Source organism: Osmerus mordax, chromosome 16 (assembly GCF_038355195.1).
Source record: "Osmerus mordax isolate fOsmMor3 chromosome 16, fOsmMor3.pri, whole genome shotgun sequence".
Lineage (NCBI taxonomy): Eukaryota > Metazoa > Chordata > Actinopteri > Osmeriformes > Osmeridae > Osmerus > Osmerus mordax.
This window is the reverse complement of record NC_090065.1, coordinates 13,967,627-13,995,595: the sequence shown is the minus strand read 5'-3', so window position 1 is coordinate 13,995,595 and position 27,969 is coordinate 13,967,627. Positions and strand designations below refer to the sequence as shown.

Sequence of the window (27,969 nt, the reverse complement as noted above, 5' to 3'; positions counted from 1 at the left end):
TTAAGGCGCAATCAAATTGGATAGGCTTAATTAGCATCAGTTAGGCCGTAGTTACATATCTAAGTGATCCTGGACAAAATGAACGCCTTATTAATGAATAAAAGCAACCCAATTATTACCCTCCTCAGAAATACACAGAATATCAATAAAGTTTAAAACACATTCCCATACTTTAAGAGAAGCACTGACCAAAATGTTAAGGTCATAATATTACTTTTTGGGACGACTTCAATATTTGGGAAAGATATACAAAGTGTATGTACACTGACGCAAGAGAAGAGATTCCGCATTACGTCATCGTGGAGGCCACATACTCAAGGCAAATGCTGGGCTGCGCTACTAGAAAATTTCCATCACAGCACCATTTGAAAAGGCACTCAGCAATAAAAGAATGTCCGTTCTAAGGAGGTAGCCAGGTAATTGATAAAACAAATAGTTATACCACCGCTGGAGACGGCTTACATTTCATTTTTTGGATAAACTATGCTGTTGAAAGATGCTTCGAAATTCTGGTAAGTCTAGAACAAGTGTACTGCTCCCGCCAGTATCGGCGATGAAACGACCTTCTGATTCGGAAAGATACAACTTTAACCGAGAAAGAAAACATTAGACCTATTGCATGCTTAGAGACAATGCAGGTTATTAAACCCTAAAATTACACTGTTAAAGCTTTTATAAAGAGTGACTGCTTGTCGTGACAGGTGATCTCATAGCCTACACACAGGTAATAGTAGCGTGCATAGGTGTCAATATCTGCCTGTTGCCTTCACAGCTCGTCTTCTCATGTCAATTTGTTGAGCGATCTTCTCCTTCGCCTAAATATTGTTCTTAGTCAACTTGTGTTTGTATGACTTTATATCAGCTGAATCCGTTTTACCGACCTGTCCTTATAATGCAAGAAGAAGAATTAAGTTGGGCTAGCGTATTGAAACAGCTTGACGCGGAAAAAAAAATCATAAACCATGCCACAAAATACTCATTGAGCCAACAGGGGCTCTAAAGTTTTGGTCTTGTGAAGCAGAGAACCATGGTGATCAGTAAGCGGCAGTTCCAAGGCCCTTTGTGCAGACGTCACTAGCTGGTACCAGACAGCAGACCGTACTTTACAAGCACTCAGCCGCCACAGACATTCTGTCATATCTTACAATTACATTTAGTCATTTAGCAGACGCTTTTATCCAGACCGACTTACAGTAAGTACAGGGACATTTTCCCCGAGGCAAGTAGGGTGAAGTGCCTTGCTCAAGGACAACGTCTTTTATGCTCAAGGACAACGTCTTTTAAGCACGGCCTGGAATCAAACCGGCAACCTTCTGATTACAAGCCCGATTCCCTAACCGCTCAGCCATCGGACTCTTGTCAATTATATGTACTAGTATTGCAGTTTGTGATGAGTATGCTTTGCTGACAAAGTATTGACGCTGTATTGTTAATTTAATAGACAAACTTTTTGTCCATTAAGTTGACAGTCCTTCACAGTCCCTCGAATCAGATGCCAACCTCAATTATATTCTCATGATGTAAAAATAACTCAGCTCAATCAGTGGATGTAAATGGACAGCTGCAATAAATAGCTTATGAGCCTACTGGGAATATGCAGGTCATAACTGAGGGAACTGCTTGTGTACAGAAACACTTTATGAAAATCTGACCCGAAGTATTTGGAGAATATAAATGGAAAAACACAGTCTCTTGCGTTTTCTTTACCCGTGTTGTAAATAGAGGCTTAATATAAATAAGAAACAACTAAAGTAATGGTTTTGCGTGCCTGAAATTCAATAGATACGTAGCTGGGTGAGAATTAAACTGAAACGAGGTGACGCAGTGGTATGTTGCTAAGAGAAATGTCTGTAAACTGCATGGCTTGGATCATGGCAGGAAGGACGGCTACACACTTTATGGTATACAATGATCTGCTCTCTTAAGGGCAGTTATTTTCTAATACTGCCTGGGTGACACTGGCACAGAGCAAGAGTAATGCCTGCTGGGATGGTGCCAGTTGGGAAGTTTGAGGGGCTGCAACGAGAGAGCCAGCAAAGCTGGACAAGAATGTGGAGCCCGCTCATCTGAAGTTATAGATAGAGGCAGCAGAAACTGTGTCCAGACCGTTTCTAATTTCAGACATCTGTAGTTAGGCCTGTCCAACGGGGGTATAGCTTTCGTTGTCATAGCTAACAGGGGCTTATTCTGTACGGGTGTCATTAAGAAGGACATGCCTTTGTAACAGCGATCAGACAGACAGCAGAAGTGAGGATCATGGTTCTTTCTGAAGGGTAGGTCGATATTTGTCACTATTCCGTTTTTGACATCTTGTGTGACGTCTTTTGTGATTTTCAATCAAAACACTCCTGGGTGATAGATCTGCGCTATATCTCAGAATTACAATATGATAAGTAGATACTTTGGCAGTCAAACTAGCTCTGTTCCGCTGTGATGTGGAAACTTATGTTTGTAACTTACCATTTAATTAGCAGTTAGTTACCATTCGTTTTGCACAATGTTCAACATTGGCCATACTGTAGACAACTAACAAGCAACGACTAAAAACAAATCTTTGACTCATGTAAACATGATGAAACCACAGTCATGAGCCTACTAAATCCGACCTTGGCAGAACATTGGTGAAGTCCTATTGCAAGATGTGGGTGTTCTGAGAAAATGGCATGTGTCCGCAATTGCTTGCTATTACACAATAAACAAGAAGTAAATTGTCGATCCGGTTACATTTACATTTAGTCATTTAGCAGACGCTCTTATCCAGAGCGACTTACAGTAAGTACAGGGACATTCCCCCGAGGCAAGTAGGGTGAAGTGCCTTGCCCAAGGACACAACGTTAGTTTGCATGACCGGGAATCGAACTGGCAACCTTCGGATTACTAGCCCGATTCCCTCACCGCTCAGCCAACTGACTCCATTCGGTTAATATTGAAAATAACAGTTTGACACTACACAACCCATGCCCCAGTGCACAGTGTGTGTTCTGGTTTCTCCAGCTTGGATCTGAGTGAACTTAGCTTGATAGGTTACAATAATCTCTCTATATATAAAATAAAATGAAAAGAAAACGGATGTGCAAAGTATAAACTTTGGTCATCTGCAAAGGAAAAGGGGGGGCTGGGTGGGGGTGTTTGGGTTGGGGGCTGGGGGGGTGGCACCCTGTTTTTAGGAATGGAGTGACTGGGTTCTTTGCTGCCATGGCAACAAACCACATGACTAGGTGTATTAGATTGCCTTGGACAGTGTGCAGTGAGGCATGGTGTGAGCATTCTCTGCCATTCTGCCTCGGTGAAAGACTTGTCCTTGTCTTACTCAAGTTTGTCAGCGGATTGAACCCGTCTCCCTTTGTTGTAAACACAAAACAACTTTATTAATCCCGACCCCTGACGAGTTAGCAACATACAGTATCCCTGGAGATATGTGTGTGTGTGTTAGTAGCACCCCACTGAATGCAGAATTAGCAAGAGCCAATCATGTCTAGATTGTAGTGAGTGCGTTTGAAATCCTCCATATGACACTATCATACCAAGTGAATTGTATGGAGTGGAACGTGACATTAAGTGGGCGATGATAGTGGTGGTCGGCCACTGCTGTTAACCAAGTGTTTCATATTACCGTTCTGTAATAGGGCCTAGTCCTGCATAGTAGCACACTTATGCTTTGGATAAAACGCTTGACATGCACTAGATACAGCCTGAGCAGTCGAAACACACGGGCACTAGATACAGCCTGAGCAGTCGAAACACACGGGCACTAGATACAGCCTGAGCAGTCGAAACACACATGCACTAGATACAGCCTGAGCAGTCAAAACACACATGCACTAGATACAGCCTGAGCAGTCAAACACGCATGCACTAGATACAGCCTGAGCAGTCGAAACACACATGCACTAGATACAGCCTGAGCAGTCGAAACACGCATGCACTAGATACAGCCTGAGCAGTCGAAACACACATGCAGTAGATACAGCCTGAGCAGTCGAAACACACATGCACTAGATACAGCCTGAGCAGTCGAAACACACATGCACTAGATACAGCCTGAGCAGTCAAAACACATGTGCACTAGATACAGCCTGAGCAGTCGAAACACACATGCACTAGATACAGCCTGAGCATTCGAAACACACGTGCACTAGATACAGCCTGAGCAGTCAAAACACACCTGCACTAGATACAGCCTGAGCAGTCGAAACACACATGCACTAGATACAGCCTGAGCAGTCAAAACACACATGCACTAGATACAGCCTGAGCAGTCAAAACACACATGCACTAGATACAGCCTGAGCAGTCAAACACGCGTGGACGTCAGGGCACCGCTAGAAAACCGGATCGACGGAAAAGAAACACTGCCGTTCTGCAGCACACACAAACAGCGCCATAGCTGTCCAGCTGAGCGCATGCAGCTCCTGTCCCTGTGACGGTGCGTGCGCCTGGGCGGTAGCTCTGTGTCGGGCCGCTGTACTGACACCCCTCTCCCTGTCCCTGCTCAGAGCCATAGAGGCCCGTGCGGCGAGCGGCGACACCATGGCGGACCGAAGACAACTGTTTGCGGAGATGAGTACGTATTCAGGGTCATTTCCAAAGCGACCCAGTTTTTGCGCCGATGCGCCGTGTGCAGTTCATCACATGGCACTGCGCATACAGTAGGAGCGACAAGCCCCTTTTCTGTAGAAGCTGTAAATGCAGATAAAGGATGTATGACAGAGTTGTCAGAGTGCTTAGGAAAGATTTGGGACACTGGCTTCAACACACAGGCATGCAGTGTTAATGGCCTCACGAGTGTGCTGCACATAGATATGCATTCACTCCTGCCCGCAGTGTTGTGTTTCACACAGGTGTGTTTTTGTGTGTTTCTTTTCCAGGGGCTCAAGATCTGGACTCCATAAGGTTGTCGACGTACAGGACAGCTTGCAAACTCAGATTTGTTCAGAAGAAATGCAACCGTGAGTGTAGTACAATAACACGCACATATATTGCATCGGTAACATTGAGATGTGTAGTGGCTGACGTCATGTTTGGCCTGCAGTTCATTTGGTGGACATCTGGAATGTGATCGAGGCTTTCAGAGAGAATGGCCTCAACACCATGGACCTCAACACGGAGTTCACTGTGGCGCGGCTGGAAGCAATACTGTCCACCATCTTCTGCCAGCTGAACAAGCGCATGCCCACCACTCACCAGATCAGCGTGGAGCAGTCCATAAGCCTACTGCTCAACTTCCTGCTGGCGGCGTATGACCCGTGAGTAGCCCCACCACACCGCCACCCACCCCCACCCCCAGTCATGGGGCAGTTGCTTGGCTCTGGGATGGTTGATGTAGCAGGGGTCCAGGCATCAGCAGCGTGACGAGGGAGCCCCGCAGAGCCACGGAGCCTGTCATGGCTCGAGGACAAACACAGTCTGCTTTTCTATGGATGTGTCACCACGACGGTCTCGTAGCCAAGGCACGTATCTATCTAGGGACGGGTGAAGTAAACTGACGAGGATGCAAAGACGTCATGGGAAACATTAAGAAAGGGGACTGGGCTTTACTGTTGGGTCGTGTGCGCTTCTAGCTCAACATACGTATGACAGGGAACTCTGTGCTATGCTCCACATGAAGACTGTTCTCTCTCTTGAAGAATAAACTTTTAGTACAAATTGTGAAATGACTTTTTCTCTTTCAGGGAAGGCCTTGGAAAAATATCCGTCTTCATTGTCAAAATGGCCCTAGCAACCATTTGCGGAGGGAAGATTATAGACAAGCTAAGATGTAAGTAAACAAATTCATCACTCAGCATTGATTCAAGTAAAGAATAAACCAATTTACCCAGAATGAAAAGCCAGCTTTAGTTGTGTACGGTTCAGAAATCCTGCACTGTAAAGAATGTGTGAACTTGAGTCTATAAGAATCTCACAGAATGTTCTGGAGCCAGAATGGGTTTCTTTAAATATCTATCTGCAGAGCCCATGGCTCGTAGACCATGCTCTCCACGGCTGGAAGAAATCATTATTCATAGTGTGAAGGATAGGGTTTATTACATAATCCACAAAATCTGTTTGCAGCTTCAGCAGTGTCTTGCGGAGGGGAAAGGGAGGGCTACTGATTTAGCTAATGTGTTGAAATAATTGACATGGAAAAACAGCCTTGCTTCAGTTTGTTTTTCGCCTAGTATTGGCTATAATTGCATTGTCTAAACACTGCAATTAGCTCACTATGCTTTGTGACAACTGACAATTAGTCTGATTCATTTGATATTTTGAAAATAACCTTCCCCCCGTCCCCTGTGTTATGTCAAGACATTTTTTCACAGATATCAGATCCTGGTGGTATCCTGGTATACTCCCAGTTTGACCAATTTCTAAGGGAGGTACTCAAATTACCAATGACCGTTTTTGAGGGGCCATCCTTTGGCTATACTGAGCAAGCCACAAGAACATGCTTTGCACAGCAGGTGAGCATTTGTAGCGTGAATTGACAAAAACCCCAGACCGTTCTATAATGGGTATGCATGGTTATGTGGGTGTTTTTTTTCTTTTTTTACTTTGTACTGTAATACGGATGTACCCCTGCCTGTGTGTTGTACTGTGATACGGATGTACCCCTGCCTGTGTGCTGTACTGTGATACGGATGTACCCCTGCCTGTGTGCTGTACTGTGATACGGATGTACCCCTGCCTGTGTGCTGTACTGTGATACGGATGTACCCCTGCCTGTGTGCTGTACTGTGATACGGATGTACCCCTGCCTGTGTGCTGTACTGTGATACAGATGTACCCCTGCCTGTGTGTTGTACTGTGATACGGATGTACCCCTGCCTGTGTGCTGTACTGTGATACGGATGTACCCCTGCCTGTGTGTTGTACTGTGATACAGATGTACTCCTGCCTGTGTGCTGTACTGTGATACGGATGTACCCCTGCCTGTGTGTTGTACTGTGATACAGATGTACCCCTGCCTGTGTGCTGTACTGTGATACGGATGTACCCCTGCCTGTGTGTTGTACTGTGATACGGATGTACCCCTGCCTGTGTGTTGTACTGTGATACGGATGTACCCCTGCCTGTGTGCTGTACTGTGATACGGATGTACCCCTGCCTGTGTGTTGTACTGTGATACGGATGTACCCCTGCCTGTGTGCTGTACTGTGATACGGATGTACCCCTGCCTGTGTGCTGTACTGTGATACGGATGTACCCCTGCCTGTGTGTTGTACTGTGATACAGATGTACCCCTGCCTGTGTGCTGTACTGTGATACGGATGTACCCCTGCCTGTGTGCTGTACTGTGATACGGATGTACCCCTGCCTGTGTGTTGTACTGTGATACAGATGTACCCCTGCCTGTGTGCTGTACTGTGATACGGATGTACCCCTGCCTGTGTGTTGTACTGTGATACAGATGTACCCCTGCCTGTGTGCTGTACTGTGATACAGATGTACCCCTGCCTGTGTGCTGTACTGTGATACAGATGTACCCCTGCCTGTGTGCTGTACTGTGATACAGATGTACCCCTGCCTGTGTGTTGTACTGTGATACAGATGTACCCCTGCCTGTGTGCTGTACTGTGATACAGATGTACCCCTGCCTGTGTGCTGTACTGTGATACAGATGTACCCCTGCCTGTGTGCTGTACTGTGATACAGATGTACCCCTGCCTGTGTGTTGTACTATGATACGGATGTACCCCTGCCTGTGTGCTGTACTGTGATACAGATGTACCCCTGCCTGTGTGTTGTACTGTGATACGGATGTACCCCTGCCTGTGTGCTGTACTGTGATACGGATGTACCCCTGCCTGTGTGCTGTACTGTGATACGGATGTACCCCTGCCTGTGTGCTGTACTGTGATACGGATGTACCCCTGCCTGTGTGCTGTACTGTGATACGGATGTACCCCTGCCTGTGTGTTGTACTGTGATACAGATGTACCCCTGCCTGTGTGTTGTACTGTGATACAGATGTACCCCTGCCTGTGTGTTGACAGAAAAAGGTGTCCCTCAACACCTTCCTGGATACGCTGATGTGGGACCCTCCCCCTCAGTGTCTGGTGTGGTTACCGCTCATGCACCGCCTCGCCAATGTGGAGAACGGTGAGCCTCCGCTGCCTCACACGCTCGCACGCCTCGCGGCGACACTGTGGAGTCAGAAACGCACACAGACACTTGTGCAAAAAACACACAGAGACACGTGCAGGCCTGGTGTGTGACACATGAACTCGCCCTCGAGATCAGCTTCCCCGCAGTACCAATGACAGAGTGCTGACACGGCCTCCTCCTCACACTGCTTATCACCGCTAGAACACCTGAATCGGTGTCAAATCCAAACAGTCGTTCGAGACACCAGCAAAACATCCAAGAACAACTGTCGTAAAACAAAATAAGGAGTGTTTACCCCGTGCTTGTGTGTGTTTGTGTGCCCCCTCCTCCCCCCCCCCCCCCCCCCCTTGCAGTCTTCCACCCGGTCGAGTGCTCCTACTGCCACAGTGAGAGTATGATGGGCTTCCGCTACCGCTGCCAGCAATGTCATAATTACCAGCTCTGTCAGGACTGCTTCTGGAGGGGGCATGCCAGCGGTTCCCATAGCAACCAGCACCAGATGAAGGAATACACGTCATGGGTATGGGGGGAGGGGGGGGAACGGGGGTGGGGGAGGGTCAGTGGGCGTGACGGCACTGGGCCAGTCGGCGCAGCCGCGGCAGTGCGGTGGCAGCGCCGGGGCCCCGAAAGGGACGGACACCAAAAAGGCTCCTAAGTGACATGGGTGAGCCAAAGGGGGGGGGCCCACGATCTTCTCTGATCCCAGGAGATCACATGTTCTTGTGTTCCTCCCAGAAATCCCCTGCGAAGAAGTTATCGAGCGCGCTCAGTAAGTCCCTGAGCTGTGCGTCCAGTCGGGAGCCTCTCCACCCCATGTTCCCTGACATGCTTGAGAAGCCCCTAAACCTAGCCCACATAGTGTAAGTAAACACCGCTACACTCTCCTCAATCATTCACATCCACATGGATTCAATTTAGCAGAGACTTTTATCTAAGGCAACGGACATAGAGCATTGTAGATATAGTGAATGCAGCAGATCATCAAGGACTGTCATCTATGGCTACAGCCAGCCTGAGGCCTCTTCCACATCCAGCATCTTTCCAGTAGACCCTTATGATTGTAGATGAATGCTCTCTAATTGCCTGCACACGCCTCAACTCCTAGTGATCAATCTTTGGCAGCACACGATCGATGAGGCTTAATTGTGGCCTTGGGAATGGCCGCAGTCCAAATAGAGGATGTGCATCTCACTCAAATGTGTGTTCCTTTTCGTGAAATGTCGACAACGGCACTTTGTGTCACCGTTTAACGGGTGATCCTGAGTGAAAAACTATCTTGGCAGTTGCGGTCATTGGCTGGCAGATCTAGGATGTGATTGATTGTGTTTCGACGCCTGAACAGCTAAACTGACTCCTAACTCCTCTCAGAAGTTAAAGAGTAGAATGGCGGTTTATTATGACTAATATTAGGGAAATATTGACTGTAGAGTAAAGTATAGTTGTACTAACTGTATCCTGTAAACACTTACCAAGGCCAATTGTGGGTTGTCGTAACATGTGCATTTGTTCTTTTCTTGCCGCTCAATAGGGACACATGGTAAGTTTTCTTTGTATATTTGTTAGAAGTCTCCCGTCTAGAACATTCTAACACATTAGATTAGATGGACAACCTCTGAAACGATGACCCATCTCATGTTTACTTAGTCAATTTAACATGCATTTTATTGAAAGCGACGCACTGGTAGGATGTCCAGGGATGTCCTTTGTAGGCGGTTGATAACTTGTCGGCGGGAGTGGAAGCATGCCGTGGCACGACCTCGTGTCTTTCAACACTTCTGATTCCTCATTACGATGTCCTTGTCTCAGACTACATTCTAATCTCTTTTTAGGTCATCCCCTCTCCCACACACCTCTCCCATTCTTTGCCTGACAATATTTTCACCATCAGAAGAGCAGCCATTGTGTTTGCGCCGCACTGTGCCTCTGGTCTCTACTGACCCACTTCAGAAAACACACACACACATCATGTCTCTCTTTCTCTTGAAGGCGGAAGCGAGTGCTAACCATGTATTGTGCCCTGCACAGGCCACCCAGACCAATGAACCTGACCAACGACTACACCCTCTCCCACTCCATGCCCACCACGGGGAACCCCTACTCCACCAAACAGTGAGTACCAGCTCTCAGGCTAACCTCAGCGCCGGCTGGTAAGAGCCCGACCCCAGGGTACACGGAGAGGAGTGAAGCAACACCCCTAAAAAGCCCACTTGTCCAATAACAGTGTGTGTGCTCTGTGGGTGAGTGTGTGCTATGTGGGTGAGTGCGTGTGTATGTTGCTCCTTTTGTGGTCTCACTCTTTTGTCTGATATAAATAGCACCAAGAATAATGAAGTTGAGCACAGAAAAAACTTGGCTAGGGCCGCACCAGATCTGTTGAGAGGGAAGGGGTAAGTGATCCGGGCTTGCCAGTAATAATGGCTGTGTGGCTCAAAATGCATGCGACTAATGTAGTTAGAAATAATCCTCATAGAGCATATATCAGTGCTAACCCATTCCAATGGAACTATTAGCTTTTACAGATTTTTTTGTTTGAGGGGGTTTGCATTGGGGTTCCCAAGGGACATAGACACTAGATGAAGCATGCCCAGCAAAGATCATCGACTATTCATTAGCTCAGCGTATCCATTACTGTCATTGTCATGGACACGCACAGTATCCTGGACAGTGAAACAAACTAGAAGCTCCCATCCCTGCATCGTAAACACACGACATGCTCGTGGTCGCCTTCCAGACGGCTCACTGCCTGAGCCTCTTACTGTTTGCTTCACAACGTCCACTTCAGACGCTGTGCAAACACACATCTTGATGACCTTGTCTGATCGAGTCAGGGGGAGAATGTTTGGAGGGGTAGGAAAGACCTCAGGATGGTTACCTATTAGGGGTGGGAATCTTTTTGGTACCTCACGATTCGATTCAAATCGATTCTTGGGGTCACGATTCGATAAAAAATGGATTCACGATTTTTCAGAGATAAAAAAACAACAAACAGGGTCAGATGGCTGAACAGTGGGTGAACGGGCTATTAATCAGAAGGTTGCCGGTTTGATTCCCGGCCGTGAAAAATGACGTTGTGTCCTTGGGTAAGTCACTTCACTCTACTTGCCTCGGAGGGAATGTCCCTGTACTTACTGTAAGTCGCTCTGGATAAGAGCATCTGCTAAATGTAAAAACATCATTAAAAAAAACAATATTCACATACATTTCGGAATCGCTAGTTGACTGAATCCCGATTCAAATGCGATTTAATTTTTTACACCTATTACCTATGGCACACCTGTGCTACATGAGGGGGGGGTCCCATTGGGAAGATACTGCTCCCTTTAGTAAGCACAGCCTCACTGGAGTGAGGGGGTGGGATGACTAGCAGAGGTTTCTGGAGGTCCCAGAGACACTTGTTTAGTTAAACCCCTCATGTGTAGTAGCCTTGAGGATACTGGATAGCGGGTGGTATACACTGTTTGCATCTTCTAGGTGATTTGTGGTAGATGTAGATGATTTTTGTTGGTCATTCAAATAAATGATTTGGCTTCATGATTTTTTTGGCAATGCCTTTAAATGTACATACTCAATTATTGACAGGTCATTTCAATACGGCTTCCATAGGAATGTCTACAACTATGTGCTGTGAAGATAGGGTTCGATAGATTGACCAAGCATGTGCTCTTTTCTAATAACGTTTATTTCTAAATGAACTGTGCTCTATGAGTTAGTGAAGACTACTTTAGATAGGTAAGTCTTTAGGTAACTCTTATCCTAAAGCCCGCTTTCAGCCCTAGGTACTGAGGAGACAACATAGACAGATAGCATTACAAGGCTTTTGGTTTTCCTCTATAGACTTGAGAATGAGAATGTGTTGAGCCATTCTCTTTCTTTTCCAAACCTGTTTTTGTCCACCTTTTCTCTCCCTACCTGTCTCTCCTTATCTCTCTGTCTGTCTGTGTTTTGTCATCTGCACAATATGTTTCTTTCTGAAACCCTACACTGTTCCAGGTTAAACTACAGCCTTGATGTGGCCGATAGACTTGCCGATGAACATGTTCTGATTGGCCTCTATGTGAATCTGCTCCAAAACAACCCTAAATGGTTAGTGGGACTCCTCTGCCTCTATAACAGGCTGTCTACTCCAGTGTGGCTTCACTCTCCCTTAGTTTGGGTCATGAGCATTAAAAAGCCCTATTCCTGCACATGTTTCCTCTGGTCTCATGATATGAAAAATGAACAGCTAGACACTTGGCTTTTCACTGTTTGGTCAGTGTACGTTTGTAAACCATTATTACACTCATCTCTCACTACGGTAGCTTCATTCCACGTTCCGATTCTTCCTGCCTTTGCATTCGCAAGTGTGGCAAAAGTAACCCTGTCTGAAGGTCAATACTATCTTGTTAAACTGCAACAAGTGATAGCAGTCCTCATAGTGCCTATACAAACCAGAGTTCAATAGTTGACATTTGTACGCCTTCATTTCTTTAAGAGCGGTCCTTGAGAATATTTTTATTGGAAACTTTTGACAGTATATTTGATATACAGTGTAAACATGTTGATTATAGTTCATTTAGTTTATTTTGTAGTAGTGATGCTGAGCATACATGGAAAGTGTTGCTGTGAATAGAAACTCTGAACGGTTCATAAGACTTTATTGTGAAGTTTCATCTAGCTTGGGCCTTGAACCTACTATTGTTCCTGCTGCTGCTGTAAGCCTGCATTCAGCTGTGCGTTTGTTTATGTGTGTGCGTGTATGAGTGTGTATTATAATGTGCGTGCATTCTGCTACTAAACTGCTTTCTCTGACCATAGACTTGTTAATGCAGGAAATTTTTGTATAACATTTCCCTGGTAAACAAGCTGAATTGATGTTTATGTTTCAAACAAAACAAATGATATGTTGCAAAGTCAGGTGATCAGAGAATCCTCATCAAATGCCAAAGATGGTTTATAACTTGACGGTCCATGATAGAGTCACCTACCAGTGTTTGACTGAAGGAATTAATAACAAACTTTTTACAGCCATTCAAAAATCTCCCTTAAAAAATTGAATTAAAATCAAACTGTTGTCTTCTTATAAAGTGAATATACTGTATGTTGCTTCCTTGTTAAGAGTGAGTTGACTCTGAGAAATTAGTGTGCTGGTGTCAACCCCTGACTCCTCACCCGACTCCTCCCCCTGACTCCTCCCCCGACTCCTCCCCCTGACTCCTTCCCCTGACTCCTTAGTTTGCTGGAGAGCAACAACCACCAGGATGAAGAGCACAGCCTCATCGCCCGCTACGCCGCCAGACTGGCCTCCGACGCAGCCGTCACGGTGAGGACCCACGCTCACAGCAGCAGCGTCTGTGTGGATGATGTCATGGTGTGGTGTGTGTGGATGATGTCATGGTATGTGTGTGGATGATGTCATAGTGTGTGTGTGTGGATGATGTCATGGTGTGTGGATGATGTCATGGTGTGGTGTGTGTGGATGATGTTATGTGTGGTGTGTGTGGATGATGTCATGGTGTGTGTGTGTGGATGATGTTGTGGTGTGGTGTGTGGATGATGTCATGGTGTGTGTGTGGATGATGTCATGGTGGGGTGTGTGTGGATGATGTCATGGTGTGGTGTGTGGATGATGTCATGGTGTGGTGTGTGGATGATGTCATGGTGTGTGTGTGGATGATGTCATGGTGTGTGTGTGGATGATGTCATGGTGTGGTGTGTGGATGATGTCATGGTGTGTGTGTGGCAGCAGCGTGTGCAGCAGCAGAGGGTCCCCACAGAGCTGTGCTTCTCTCTGGACGCCAACAAGCAGCAGCGGCAGCTGATCGCTGAGCTGGAGGACAAAAACAGGTTGGTGGTAACCTGCCTCCTCCCTTCCAAAACTGGCTGTTCCCAAGTTACAAGAAAGGAATGAGAAGTAAACTAGTGCCTCACTATGAACTGGTGTGTGCGTGGGTCTCCCACAGAGAGATCCTGCAGGAGATCCAGAGGTTGCGTGTGCAGCATGAGCAGGCCTCCCAGCCTCCCCCAGACAAGGGCCAGCAGAACCCCACTCTCCTGGCTGAGCTTCGCCTCCTCAGGTACTAGCCATGCACCCTGACCCAGTGTCTCCCCCTGCTGGACACTGCTACAACACCACTGTGACATAAATATATACACACCCGTTGGTTTATCAATATTCCTTCTTTTTCATTGTAAATGTTTTTTATTTTATTTTTACATTTGCTAAATGTAGCAGACGCTTTTATCAGTAAAGAAGCTGCTTTCTAGGACATGGTGGGTTTGACTTTTGTTTTTCTACGTCAGGCAACGCAAAGACGAGCTGGAGCAAAGAATGTCGGCTCTGCAGGAGAGTCGTAGGGAGCTCATGGTGCAGCTGGAGCAGCTGATGATGCTGCTGAAGGTACCCAACACCCTCCCAGGCTCACCCCACAGCCTCTCAGGCTCACCCTCCCAGGCTCACACCCTCCCAGGCTCACACCCTCCCAGGCTCACACCCTCCCAGGCTCACAACCTCCCAGGCCCACAGCCTCTCAGGCTCACCCTCCCAGGCTCACACCCTCCCAGGCTCACACCCTCCCAGGCTCACAACCTCCCAGGCCCACAGCCTCTCAGGCTCACCCTCCCAGGCTCACACCCTCCCAGGCCCACACCCTCCCAGGCCCACACCCTCCCAGGCTCACAACCTCCCAGGCTCACACCCTCCCAGGCCCACACCCTCCCAGGCTCACACCCTCCCAGGCCCACACCCTCCCAGGCTCACAACCTCCCAGGCTCACACCCTCCCAGGCCCACACCCTCTCAGGCTCACCCTCCCAGGCTCACAACCTCCCAGGCTCACAACCTCCCAGGCTCACACCCTCCCAGGCCCACACCCTCCCAGGCTCACACCCTCCCAGGCTCACAACCTCCCAGGCTCACAACCTCCCAGGCTCACACCCTCCCAGGCTCACCCTGCACAGAGCAGGTGGAGCTGGCACACTGGCCACTAGAGGGGGTCGTTTGGTAGCCTTCATCACTCTCATCAGGGGACTTGGCAGACATCAGGGCCTATTGATTTTGTGTATCCCTATCCTTCTCTAATGAGCTGGTTCTCGCTGCTTTTGTCCATATATGGAAACTGTTATTTGTTTCTACCCAGTCTCCCATTCTAACCTTAAGATTTTGAGCATATGATTATGCCCCAGACAACACAGTGACTAGGATTTGCTTTGGAACGTAGTATTCACAGAGAGAATCACTACAACCGTGAGACAGGGAGAGGATTTAAGAAGCCAATGTAAACTGCTTATTGCACTGGCTTAAGTAGCAAAGCTATCAATCTAATTAATCTTAATGGATCAATGCTAATCCAGTCAAGAAGATCAATGGAGAAGCACATTGACTAGAGAGGAAGTCCCAATTGAGTTTCGCAGGGGAAATGCTTGTGAGGGGTTAGAGTATGGCTGTGTGTTCATCTCTGGACCCAATGTGAATAAGTCTTTTCTCGACAGGAGGAAGAACGGAAGCAAGCTGTAAGTCTGAGAAGCAAGCGTGTCACAACTAATACTGCATTGCTCGTCGAGAGATACTTAGTGGTCAACTAGGTTTTGGTTTCACTGAATTGCCAACTCGCGATTAGCTGCATTTAAAAACACAACAGATTAACAACCAATTCTAACTGTTCCATTGGTGTCATTTATGGTCAGAGTTTGTTCAGCTCTACTTAGGAACGAAAGCAGCCTGTTAAACTAACAGCATGTTTAATATGTGGTCAGTAGAGACTGATAGATACTGAATCTGGCTCAATTAACCTCCTGTGCATTGTGGCATGTGTGAAACGTTTGTTCCTCAGCAATTGTGCCATGAATTATTTGAGATGAACTAGCTAAGCCCCCTACTAACTAGCTAAATTTTTAACTTAATTTGCAGAGATATGTAGCAATTGATATGTAATAATGCAAGATGAAGTGCTATATGGGTCAATTACATCCTCACTAGGATAATGACCTGTTTACTGTTGCAGCCTCCTGATGATACCAAAGGGTGTTACTGCTTATGCTGACACAGCAAATGACACCCTCACCCCTTCCCTGTGTGCCTTCCAGACCCAGGGTCCTAGCTCCCCTCGCTCCTCCCCCAGCCACACCGTGTGCCGGCCCATCCCCACGCCGACCCAGTCAGAGTCCGCCGGCACCACCCCCACACACACGCCTCAGGACTCTCTCATGGGGGTGGGAGGGGACGTGCAGGAGGCCTTCGCTCAGGGTAACGCTCTCACACGCGCGCACACACACACACACACACACTCACACACACTGAGGTGGTACTATATGTACACACCAGACAATACATTACACAGAATGCATACCTTTTTTTTTGTTTACACGTCTCTGAACCATTTAGAATAGCGATGAACCCGTGTCTCTGCTTTGAACCAAAGGACCCAGGAGAAACCTGAGGAACGACCTCCTCGTCGCCGCCGACTCCATCACTAACACCATGTCATCGCTCGTCAAGGAGCTGAACTCAGGTGAAGCTTCTGGCACACCGTCCTGCAGCACCGACGGTGTAACTACTCGAGAAACACGCAGGCAGCCTTTTGACACACCCTGTTTGTGTACTCCAGAGGGGGGCAGCGAGACAGAGAGCCTTCTGGACTCAGAGTTCGGGCGTTGCCAGATCGACGACATGATGCCCACTCCCAGCTCAGAGGGGCTCCTGGCGCAGGTCGCCACCAGACCAAGGTACCCACACACACACAGGGAGATGAGAATCAGCAGTGTTGGTCTTCAACAGGCTGTATTTGTCCCCTGTGGAGTCTCAGCAGTGCATGCATGCGTTTGTGCAGCACTCTGTTCAGCACTGGTTGTTTTGAAACGTGCTTTATAAGTAAATGGACTTGACTTGGTAGGCATGCAGGCGCGGGAGAGGAGGTGAGCTACGAGAACGAGTTGGAACGTCAGCTGGAGGGGGAGCTGGTGAAACACCGACCGGAGCCAGAGCAAGCCATGGTGAGCCCAGATCAGAGACTGAGCTGGAAATGCATGTGCGTCTAATTGGACATTCAATCTTCGCCGAGCGAAACATACTCTGTTGCAATTGTTAAGTTGTTCTCTCTTGTGCTTTGATTATTTCCATGTTTTTTCACAGGTGACATTGAAGCAATGACCATGTACAGCTCATGTCCTGGTTCAGTAAGTCATTTCTTATAATTACCCATTGCAACAAGTCATCTTTGTCTTGTGTGATTATTATGATAAGGTAACAGAACGTCCTCCAATGTATTGTTTTCAATGTCGATTTATATCACTGTGTGTATATATACTGTTCCTTTCGACAATGAAATATTCATGTATTTTCCATTTCTCTTCATAACAGGTGAGCAATATTTCAAATGACACAGGTACAGAACACTGGACAGACGGCAAAGCAAGCTGTTAAGAGACATCAAGGATCACAGTCTATGACACTGATAGACCCACCTTATAATACATATATGATATGTAAATATCTATTTTTCAAAACCAACAACATATTAAAGAGAATACTGTGAACTGAAAGAGAGACAATGAACAACAGAGCTGTTTATAATACCACCGGTGCCATAAAATCTGATGACTTTTGAGGAATTATCTTTTGATTTTTATCCACAGTTTTTGGGTATTGGTCGTAAGAATTGTGTACGTAGTAAGGACAGTATAGGTTTATGGTGGTCAAACCTGTTTGGCTGTGTTTCATTAAAACGGGTGACTCTGTTGAAAACAGGCAGAACATTATAAACAGGCAACAGTAATGTATGTCTGGCTGTATACATTCACCCACCAGTCCACAAACTTCTTACTACTACTGGTGTTGTGTGGCTTTCGTATTATTGTTTGACATTCATCTTTTTATCAAAAGAATAGTGACGTGGAGAGTTTATTTTTAATAGACGCATACCATATCTCCTAATCAAGTGCACTGCCTTAGCTGATGGTGGTTAGTCTCTGAATGGGATTCAGTCCGACCTTAAGTTCTAAACAGCAATGTTCTTTAAGTTGTATTATACTATGTGAACAAGTGTCGCACCAAACGGAGACTTGATTGAATGCCACTAATGGTGTTGTGCAGGTGAAAGCAAGGCTAGATGAGGAAGTGGTAAAAAGGTCTAAGAGGGTAGTTGAGTTTAATTGCATTGCTGATTGTCATGAGGAAATGATACATAAAAATGCATATGAAGATGGAGTACAACTTTTAACATAGAATTAAAAACATTGTTGAAGGCATAAACATTTGTTTACTTTCAGGCATTGAATCATTGTTCGCTTTTTGGTATAGGTTTTTGAAGTTGTCTTGTCATTTTAAATGTTCTGACCAAATTGTTAACTTTTTGTCAAACGTATACACAAAAACCCACACTTGATGTTCTTTATCAGTGTGCGTGTAAAATATAAAGTTACCCAGTCACTCTAAGACATGTGGCAAGCCAATCTTAAAATCACTAATGTGTGAAATATACCTTGTATGATTTTTGAGCTAGTTCATAACAGTGGTTTTGCATGGTGGTGATGCATAATAAAGAGTTGACACAACTGTGTTGCCTGACGACTCATTAGGCTCCTACTGTCGTTCTACTGCCCTTGTAATGCACACTTACTGGTCCACTGCACTAGATTTAAGTAAATTCACTGTTCACTTCTCTGAGACTATTCTTTATACCCAACAGATACCCTGCTATCTCCGGAAATGCACAAAGCATTGAACTAATATCAGACCAACACACCCATGATCTAACCGTGGATACAATGCGTTTCAACTGGCCTGCTGTACACTATCCAATGAGCAAACACACAGCTCCTGATACATTGAAAGCTACCAGAGAAGATATTAAAGTCTGTTTTTAGAAATCATATGCCCAGTTGTCCCTAGTGTGCCACGTCCAAACAAGGTTGCAAGTCTTTACATCCAAGCTGTTTTCTGTTCAGAAGACTGTACTTTGCTAACTCTTTCAAGACTGCCCCCCAAAAACCCATAGAAAAAACCCATAGAAAGAAATAAAACTGAGGAAAAAATTGTGAGGAGGCTGATGAAGGATGAACAATACATTAAGAAAATGGTCTTGCATGTACTGTATATAATCCCTACACAATTCTTAGGACGCTTCCATTACGTTCAATGTGCTGCACTGTTTTCTCCTGTCTTAGCATTATACTATCCACCCATGCGCAACATGCTACACTCAATTGTCTTTGTACTTGATCAAATGTTTGACTGCCCCCTGGTGTTAAACATGGATCAAAACAATCGGGGTGTTGGCTGACACCAGTGGTCTGTCCGTCACTAGGCTACCACACATTCATTCTATTCTAGGAGTCCTGCTATTTATTTCAGTAAAGTCATCTTGACTCCAGTGGCTGCAGTACAAAACAAGTAGCTTTCCTTGCTAGATTTGATTTATTTAGATCACACATATGCACAATACATTTTATTAATTTATTCATCTGATCCAAACAACTAAAAATAATATTTGGCCTTAGACTGGAATAATCCCTTAGGCCTATTTGGCACAGGTCTCCATGATTCTGTGTCTTATTCAGAACCGGTAGAGGTTTGCAATACAGCTCGTTGCTGCTCACTTGACCATATAGTGTGCAATGGAGCTAAATCAGCTGCTGACCAGTCAATGTAGAATGGTGAAATATGCCCTTTGGACATACACAATTTCACATCTTAAGCCAGTATGTAACATTGCCCACACGTTTCCTTTCTTAATACGCACCCAAAACATTTGGGGGGAATTTTCGGATGTTTAAGGCCCAGGCCTTAGGTACCCATGCCTAGATGTTTTTTGTAAATCACTGACAAAGATTGTTTAACAACACAATCTTTCAAAAAGGCTATTTTTCGTGTTTAGATGCTAAAGCTCACGTAAATGTAAAGGTTTCTCTAAGGGACATACCAATTATTTGTAAGATGTAGGCCTATGTATTAATGGTTGTAAAGAGTACAGAGTGACAAGTGTGTGCAGTAGTAGTTGAAAGCTGTAGTCAATGAGCAACGCATCAAGTCATGACTGGTCAATATCGCAGCAGATGCCACAACTAAACCAATCAGCTTAAACGGTGCTGGCTTCTTGTCGAATGAAACATGTGTGCGTTTTTAGCGTCATCGGCTCGTACAATGAGTGGAAAGAGGGTGGGGTGACTCAGGAAAATAGCAGATTTAACACCATACGCGTAACCTGTGATCCGAGTTCAGTGGTAAGTCAAAACCAATGGTTGCAATGTGTGAATTACCCCATGACATTTGTGCAAAACATTCTTGTGCAACATTTGGACTGTGCGCTCATTTATTGTCGTCTGTGTTGTCTCGATTTAATGGAGTAAATATGTTGGCTACAGTTTCTGTCAAGTGGGCTCGTCATTACAGCAAGCTAGCTTGCTAGCTAGTTGGTCCATCCTGTATGCCACTGCTGCTAAACGTCTTGCCAAGGCGCCTTCCTTGATTTGGTTTGTGTTTCTAGCAAGCTAACACTTCGATACGCATGTTTGACTATTCGTTTGTTGATACAGCTTAAGCACTAGTGAATTAATTTCATACAACCTAATTTGGTGTGTCTTTTCTGTGGCTTCTGTTGAAGTGAACTAACCGTAGTAAAGAAGTCGTTGTAGATCAGATGAGAAGCGTTTAGAATGCCCGGGCCTCAGCGCGGAGCGCAACGGACCACCTAGAATGAAATGTTGATGTTTAAGCCGCGGATCCCTATTTTAAAGTGATGGCCAACCTGCCGTATGTCTCCTTTTAAGCGTAAAAACAAATGCACGTGGATGGGGCCAGTGGTCAGTGCTCACAAATTTAGAAAGTTTGTAAACACTTTCACTTGGCCAATACCGCCTAGTTGAAATTGATAAAACAAGTGTACCTAGTGTGTTGGCGAAAATGGTTGGCAATTAAACTAGAAATTTCTATTATTCTTAGAAGCGCTAGATGTGTAGATATTCTACACGAGGATTGGTAAACCCAGAGATCTTGTACAAGGCTAATACAATAGCCTATATTTATGTCCAAACTGTAAAGCAAGCCTCTTCATCCACAAGATAACTTCCTTATTCATTCAACCGTTCTAGACCGTCTCAATCTTCAATTCAAGGAACAGCAACAACCCCTATATGAAACGGTGTACTAATGCTTCAGTTTGTCGATGCAAGAATGAAGCTAGAGGTTAGCTGCCTTTTCTAAAATAAGGAGAACTATATGTGCATGTATTGTGACCCATGTCCACTGTCCCGACTAAAATACAACGACTGCAGATGTGCAGAAGGCCACAGTGGTTCTGAGCGTTATAGGCCTTAAGGATAGGAGTGACATTAGAGCAGGTGAAGTGCAAATGCACCTTTGGTCTGTTGATGTTGACTCCTAATTAGTCACTCCCTCTGCGGAAGGAGGGTAAACATTAATTGTGGGTATGGTCAATTGGTCATCAATATATTTCACTATATATACATCACTATACTATGATTTCTGAAGTTCAGAAGGGCTGTGTGAACTCGTTGCATGAACGTGGGTCTTAGTCTCGCATTGGCTACATTATGGTGTGCTTATTGGCCCTTGGCAACACTTTGGCACAGATAGATTAGCCTGCATTCCAGACATCCATGCACTTTAGCGAAATGCCATTCCTTGAGTAGGGATGCAGATGAATGAAGCCCCAGCTATGTGCGTCTGCATTTGGTGTGTTAGTGCAAAATCCCATTTTTCTTTTTTAAATGGAGTTCGCTATCCCCTGTCAAAGGAAGGAGAGCAACCAGCCACCCCCATCAGTCACGTGGGTAGGGTGCAGCGACGTCACTAGACGGAGATTTGCAAAGACAGAGCGAGCCCGAGGTGCGGCACTTTCCAAGCATCGTCCTTTCAATCAGAGCGAACAGAAAATCTGTTCAATATTTTAGAGACCCAATGCCTGGTCCCACCCAAGCACTTTCCCCAAATGGAGAAAATAACAACGACATCATCCCGGACAACGGATCCAATGTTATTCCTTACAGGAAAAATACAGTGAGAGGAGAGCGCGCCTACAGGTAAATCAGTGTAATGTCGCATTTGGCGTGGCTTCATTACAAAGCTTCAAGCTGGAATTGCAAAACCTGGAATATGGTTGATGGTTTCCATTTTTTGTTTGACACTCAAACAATTGGTTTATGTTATAATCTATTGGTTCATTGCTTTATAGCTTGATATGTTTTTCATAAACCTACTACTACGCCGTTTATTGATCTATGCATGGCGAAAAACGTCCAAGGCCCCTGCAAGTTAGCAATCCGTGAGAGCGATTTCATTAAATGTTATCTGAAAAGTAATACCATTGTTTGCCATGCAACTTGTATGGTATGATTGTGACTGGTTTGAGCTAAAGTGCAAGATTTCTTGATGGTCAAAAATGGCACACGAATTCGGTCAGTCGGCATTACTAGAATATTCTCAACAGACATGTCGTATTCTGTAAACCAGACTGTATTACAGGCTTACTAGGTATTTACAGAATTTTTTCTAATGCATTGACAACGGTTGACGTTAGGTTTTGACTATACCAACAATCAGTGGTTGTTTATCTTTGGGTAAGTCATGGCTAACAACTCCCCGTTGCTAACAAAGCTCGCCAGTACATCCGCTTTTGTTGACATGCGAGCGACCGTCTCAGTTTTCAGCCCCCTGAAATGGAGCAACTCCTGCATCAATGCGCAATATTGGGAGATAACATTTTAAAACAGCCCACACTGTTTTTGCTGTGTGTCGGGAATCGCATGATTTAAACCTGATATAATCATACTACTAACGGTTACCATAACAATGCAGTCTATTGGAAATGCATAGTCCGTCGTTCAGTTCTCATCAGGGGCAGTGATAACTAAGCTCATTATGGCTTTAATGTTTGCTTAGAAGGACAGTCCTTTGTAGGTTTACAAAATAACATGTAGCTAGCTTTTTCACCATTGAACATTTGGCTCATGCAATATTATGTATCTGTTATAATTGGCTTTCTTTATTTGCCAGTGCCCCTGATAATTCAATTTAACTTCCTAAGTTGCCAGTTTAGCCAATATATAAGATTCCAAGATTAAGAATAGGCTAATAGCTTGTAATTTCAGGCTGCTTGTCACTATCAGTCAATGCAACTTTGCATTCAACTATACATGCATTCAGCTACATGTGATGTTTCTGCTGGTCCCTTTTTGAAGTGTTCTTCTGGTAGTACTCAATAATTAAAATGTATGTACAGTTACAGATTTTCCACAAAGCTTTGCTATGTTGCCAGAGCCTAATATGACCAAATGGATTTTAATGCAACTTGTGTAATGGGGAGGTGGAAATGACCTATGCTGGAATGAAAATCATCTTTAACTCAGCAATCTAAAGCAATTGGATTGAGAGAATTGAATTACTACTCAAGGTCAGTTTGTAGCATAGGCTTGCTGCAACTATTCCAACAAACCAATGGTTGCCCTCTTGAAGAGGCATGTTGTCTGCTGGAGCTCTTTTTACTGCATTAACTAGGTCTGAGGCAACTAGCTATTGCTTAGTGATTCCCAAATATTTAGGATGTTATCTTGAGGTCAACAAAATAAGGCTTTATCACATAACTGCAGCCAGTCCAAAGGGGTCATCAGCTACTTGTTTTTCTTCCTTTTTAAAGAGTGTATAAAATGTGTGGTTTGTATATCTGAGTTGTGGCATTTGTCTTTTGCAGTTGGGGGATGGCGGTCAACGTATACTCTACCTCAATAACCCAGGAGACGATGAGCAGGCATGATATCACTGCCTGGGTTAATGACATCCTCTGCCTAAACTACACTAAAGTGGAGCAGCTCTCCTCAGGTAGGAACTGACTGACCAAGCACATCATTCCCCTCCTGGCCATCTAGCCAGGGCACTGGACAGGAGGGAAATGTGCAGGCCACTCTCTGCTGTTCAGTGGTTTAACCCTGAAATGGGAATAACCCTGTAGTGAGCACAGAGAGCTGCGAGACGTATTCACCTAGGCTTTCACAGAGAAGATGGCTTCTATAAATAAGACCTGCTGCCTACCATCCCTCTTCAAGTAATCCAATCTGTGCTGAACCACATACAGTCATTTCTCAAGGTGCACTAAATCTAGTGTAAAGCTGATCACTTATCATATTTTTTTTAATTTGGTGCAAGAGTCCTGAAGGTTTGTGGCACTAAAATCGTCTTAGTGTTGTACAAAACGTCATTTTCTGCCTGTAGCTAAATATTGTTACCAAATGCAAATAAGGTTTTGACAAATATACTTATTTATTCCGTCTGAGAGCCTGTAACTTTGAGCAAATGTTGTCTTCTAGGAGCGGCCTATTGCCAGTTTATGGATTTACTCTTTCCTGGCTGCATCAGTCTTAAGAAGGTCAAGTTCCAGGCTAAACTAGAACATGAGTACATTCACAACTTCAAGGTGCTCCAGGCCTCCTTCAAGAGGATGAATGTGGACAAGGTGAGTCTGCAGTTCATTCAAGTTCCCTCTCCTTCACGTCACTAAAGCATGTACAGTATTTTACAGTACACACCAGTCTAAACCTATGGGAATATGGATGCGGTGTGTCCCAATTTCTTGTTCTTGATATCCCCCCTCCCCTTCCAACAACCCAGATTATTCCTGTGGAGAAGCTGGTTAAGGGAAGATTTCAGGACAACCTTGATTTCATCCAGTGGTTCAAGAAGTTCTTTGATGCAAACTACGACGGCAAGGAGTACGACCCAGTCCAGGCAAGGCAGGGCCAGGATGCCATCCCTCCCCCTGACCCTGGAGAACAAATCTTCAACCTGCCAAAGAAGTCCCACCATGCAGCCAGCTCCCCTACTGCAGGTGACTGAACGACTGATGCCAACTGAACAACCCATACCTGACCCTTCTGTCTGATGGAAACCATTCAGCGCATTCACGTGGATTGTGTAACTGTGTTATAAACCTGACATGTTTCTGTGTTCTAGGAGCAACCAGGGCAAGTGCTACTACCCCCAAGACCATGACGCCATCATCCAGACCCTCTTCAGCCAAAAAGATCCCTGCACCATCAGCTCCTGCCAAAGGAGAGAAGGAACTGGAAGTCCAGGTTCTACAGCTCAACGACCAGGTACGACTCTACAACAGACTTGGTTTACATTTAATGGATTTCATTAGCATGTTTTTTTTTACTTCAAATACAGTTAATGAAATGTTTCAGTGAAACTGAACCACAAAGTAAATTCAACCACGATTCCCTAATCGTTAACTTGAATATATCAGCTTTAAAACCCCAACAAATGGGAAGGATCCAAACAAGCAGGTGACAGGAGATCAGTGCCACCTTCAGTGTTTCGAATGTCTCTCGCCTAACTCTCCCTTCCGTGTGCAGGTGAACACTTTGAAACTTGCACTGGAGGGGATGGAGAAAGAGCGGGACTTTTACTTTGGCAAGCTGCGCGAGGTGGAACTGCTGTGTCAGGACCAGGGCGAGGAGAGTGCTCAGTTTGTGGAGCGGCTAATGGAGGTCCTGTACTCTGCAGACGACCAGGTCAGTTGGCTGACAGTGGAGCAATCTGACACGATCGAACACTTGCACCCCATGATAATGCCTCTGGCTTTTTGTTGTTGCCAGAGCAGAACAATCTGAGTGCCTCGATCAGTAAAACAGTAGTGTTAAAAAATAAAGCTCTCCTTCCTGATTTATTACTATTTATTGCACTAATTATTTAACAATGATTGACCTGGTGTTTTTGGAGTAGAGTGTGTGTTGGATATTGACAGGATTCTGTTTGTGCCCCACACAGGAAGGAGCAGCCGAGCTGGGAGAAGGGGATGGAGAGGAAGTCCTGGTTCAGGAAGAGGAGGTACCAGATGATCAGCAGGACGAATACTGACCATCCTCCTCTGCCACAACAACATGCCCTTTTGTTTCATGAGAACTGTTACAGGATTTTAATTTTTGAATTTTAAGTTCGTTTTTGTTTTTTCTCCTCATGGTTTTCTTTTTTGTTCTCTTGAAGACTGAGCACATGGAGCAACCTCAAAAGAAGCACCCTTGTTTGTTTTTAATCCCTCCGTTAAACATGCTGTGTTTTTGTGACTGTCGGTGAAATGCTGTGGACGGTTGCTGTTATTACCTCCATCAGCAGACAAGCTCAGACCATCACAGAAGTTTCCAAGGACTGTTTGGTTGAAAGGAAGTCATTCAAATCCTAGATTGAATCCTGACATTCTGAAGATCGGACCGGTAGTGTTATATCTGTCAGCATGTTTAGTTGCCAGCCTCTGTCCCCTCTATTGTTTGTGTTATAAAAAGTTATACTTTAAAAAAAATCTTTACATATCCTCCATATTAATCAAGATAATGCAATAAGCAAAGCCCTTAAGGGCCAGTAGTAGCTCCTATTTAATCTCCCATGTTTTGCACTGACACGTGATTCTGGAATGGACATGCTTTCTGTCCATAGACCCTCAACAATTCACACTCTTAGTCATGAATTGAAGAACAATATTTATTTAGACTTAGGAATAGTCTATTTTGTATTGTCTCTTTTGGAAGGGAGACAGTCAGTAAACTATGAATGAATGGTAGTAGTGTAATCAGTAATGACTGTGACTATCTTCAAAAGACATTTTGATAATCGGTGTACGCAACAAGTCTCATTTGCAGCTGGCTAGGTGCTTCAGTGACAGAGGTTGCCTCTGTTTGGCATCAATATTGGCATAGGCAAGAGAACATTTTAGTGTAGACTAGTCTGAACCACAATGGATGTTTTTAACTTAAGTTTCATCAGTAAATGGACAGTCAGGTACCACCATTTCAGATCTCAACATTATTTCATCCACAGATTTTGGGGGGGAAATTGTGAGTCAGTTCACTGAGTAATTTGACATACTATATTCCAGTGCGTACATTGTATACCCTTTCTTAATGTTGCATTTATTACTGAACTCAGCAGTGCACCATAATGCTTAAGTCATATATTATTGTGTAAATGAAAAGGAATGTAAACATGTACTGTCAATAACTATGAATAGACAATGTTTTTCTGATGTCCCACTCATTATGCATTCCCCAAAACGTGTTGCATGTTTGCATTTTTATTTGTGAATAACTTGATCTGCTTTTTACATATTTAATAAAAAAAAAGAAAAAAGGTATGTTAAGTGAGTGTTTTGTATGTTTAACCTGCTATTTGACAGCTGTTTAGATTTGAATGGATTTGCTGTAATAAAATCTTTCACCGTTGAGTCAAATAGTGTTTCAATTACGCAGTTAGTTACATAAGGGAATTGACCTTGAAGAAGATGAATGACTTTATATTCATACTTAGTAGTGATTTAGGATTAAGATTAATTATTAGAAGTACAAAAAATTACAGCAATATATGTATATGAGCACCACAAACGCACAGTTGGACTTGTTGGCAACTTACTACATTTCCCCAAAGCTCAGAGAATGCGTAGTACCCGTGAAACTGGGCTCGATTATCTTCCGCAGCATTTCTGGCTTTGCAAATTCGCTTTCAGAATAAAGGCATGGCTTGTGGATTATTTTTGGTTAATAAAACGATTAATAAAATATGCTAATTTGAGGAAATATTTCCTCAGACCTCATGCCACTAAGAACGACTGGGGCCTAGAGAATTGATGCATTGGAAAACGAATGTTCAAATATTTTTACCTCCATAATAATGGGTTTGTTAGTTTTCACAGCCTCAGTAATTGAAAGTCCAGACACGTCTTTTTGTCATTAGAAAAATGTCTTGCATAGCTGTGTACTGTTACATGTACCAATACTAAAATATACTGATTCTGCTCCCCCTGTGTGAGCAAAATATCTAGTTTTTCAGCCTTACTTATTGAACCCAAAAGTTCTTTACTATTTTTATTTGATTGTAATTACTATTTATTTATTTATCATGTCAATGTTA

The 27,969-nt window shown here is 44.6% G+C and overlaps 3 protein-coding genes across 15 annotated transcripts in view; 2 read left to right on the top strand and 1 right to left on the bottom strand.

Moving 5' to 3' along the window:
* Positions 1 to 27,969, bottom strand: part of LOC136958447 (coiled-coil domain-containing protein 178) — a 45,149-nt gene that overhangs the window by 15,027 nt on the left and 2,153 nt on the right. The window lies entirely within an intron of this gene.
* On the top strand, positions 2,201 to 18,631 carry dtna (dystrobrevin, alpha). Of its 11 annotated transcripts, none has more exons than XM_067252403.1 (23): positions 2,201 to 2,273; positions 4,497 to 4,564; positions 4,869 to 4,949; positions 5,033 to 5,246; positions 5,673 to 5,758; positions 6,286 to 6,440; positions 7,974 to 8,079; positions 8,439 to 8,605; positions 8,821 to 8,945; positions 10,111 to 10,194; positions 10,401 to 10,472; positions 12,076 to 12,168; positions 13,297 to 13,384; positions 13,811 to 13,908; positions 14,025 to 14,138; positions 14,365 to 14,461; positions 15,552 to 15,572; positions 16,146 to 16,305; positions 16,481 to 16,570; positions 16,667 to 16,784; positions 16,952 to 17,051; positions 17,191 to 17,234; positions 17,419 to 18,631. In XM_067252403.1, exons 1-22 carry the CDS (start codon positions 2,257 to 2,259, stop codon positions 17,206 to 17,208), a joined length of 2,172 nt encoding a protein of 723 aa, XP_067108504.1. In that variant the 5' UTR covers positions 2,201 to 2,256; the 3' UTR covers positions 17,209 to 17,234; positions 17,419 to 18,631. The 11 variants fall into 11 exon arrangements, with proteins under 11 accessions (XP_067108504.1, XP_067108503.1, XP_067108509.1 ...); XM_067252402.1 differs by having other exon boundaries at positions 13,808 to 13,908; XM_067252408.1 differs by lacking the exon at positions 10,401 to 10,472.
* Positions 20,217 to 27,196, top strand: mapre2 (microtubule-associated protein, RP/EB family, member 2). 2 transcript variants are annotated; one of them, XM_067252348.1, is made up of 8 exons: positions 20,253 to 20,279; positions 21,812 to 22,097; positions 23,765 to 23,892; positions 24,378 to 24,523; positions 24,679 to 24,895; positions 25,021 to 25,163; positions 25,425 to 25,583; positions 25,840 to 27,196. In XM_067252348.1, the coding sequence occupies exons 2-8, from the start codon at positions 21,976 to 21,978 to the stop codon at positions 25,927 to 25,929; spliced, it is 1,005 nt and encodes a 334-aa protein (XP_067108449.1). In that variant the 5' UTR covers positions 20,253 to 20,279; positions 21,812 to 21,975; the 3' UTR covers positions 25,930 to 27,196. The 2 variants fall into 2 exon arrangements, with proteins under 2 accessions (XP_067108451.1, XP_067108449.1); XM_067252350.1 differs by lacking the exon at positions 21,812 to 22,097 and having other exon boundaries at positions 20,217 to 20,279.

Coding starts and splice junctions, on each gene's coding strand:
- mapre2 (XM_067252348.1), top strand. CDS start 21,976: ATGCCTGGTCCCACCCAAGCACTTTCCCCAAATGGAGAAAATAACAAC. Junction 22,098..23,764: donor AGAGGAGAGCGCGCCTACAG/GTAAATCAGTGT, acceptor TGTCTTTTGCAG/TTGGGGGATGGCGGTCAACG. Junction 24,896..25,020: donor AGCCAGCTCCCCTACTGCAG/GTGACTGAACGA, acceptor TCTGTGTTCTAG/GAGCAACCAGGGCAAGTGCT.
- dtna (XM_067252402.1), top strand. Junction 10,473..12,075: donor GATCTGTTGAGAGGGAAGGG/GTAAGTGATCCG, acceptor ACACTGTTCCAG/GTTAAACTACAGCCTTGATG. Junction 16,785..16,951: donor CAGGTCGCCACCAGACCAAG/GTACCCACACAC, acceptor TTGACTTGGTAG/GCATGCAGGCGCGGGAGAGG.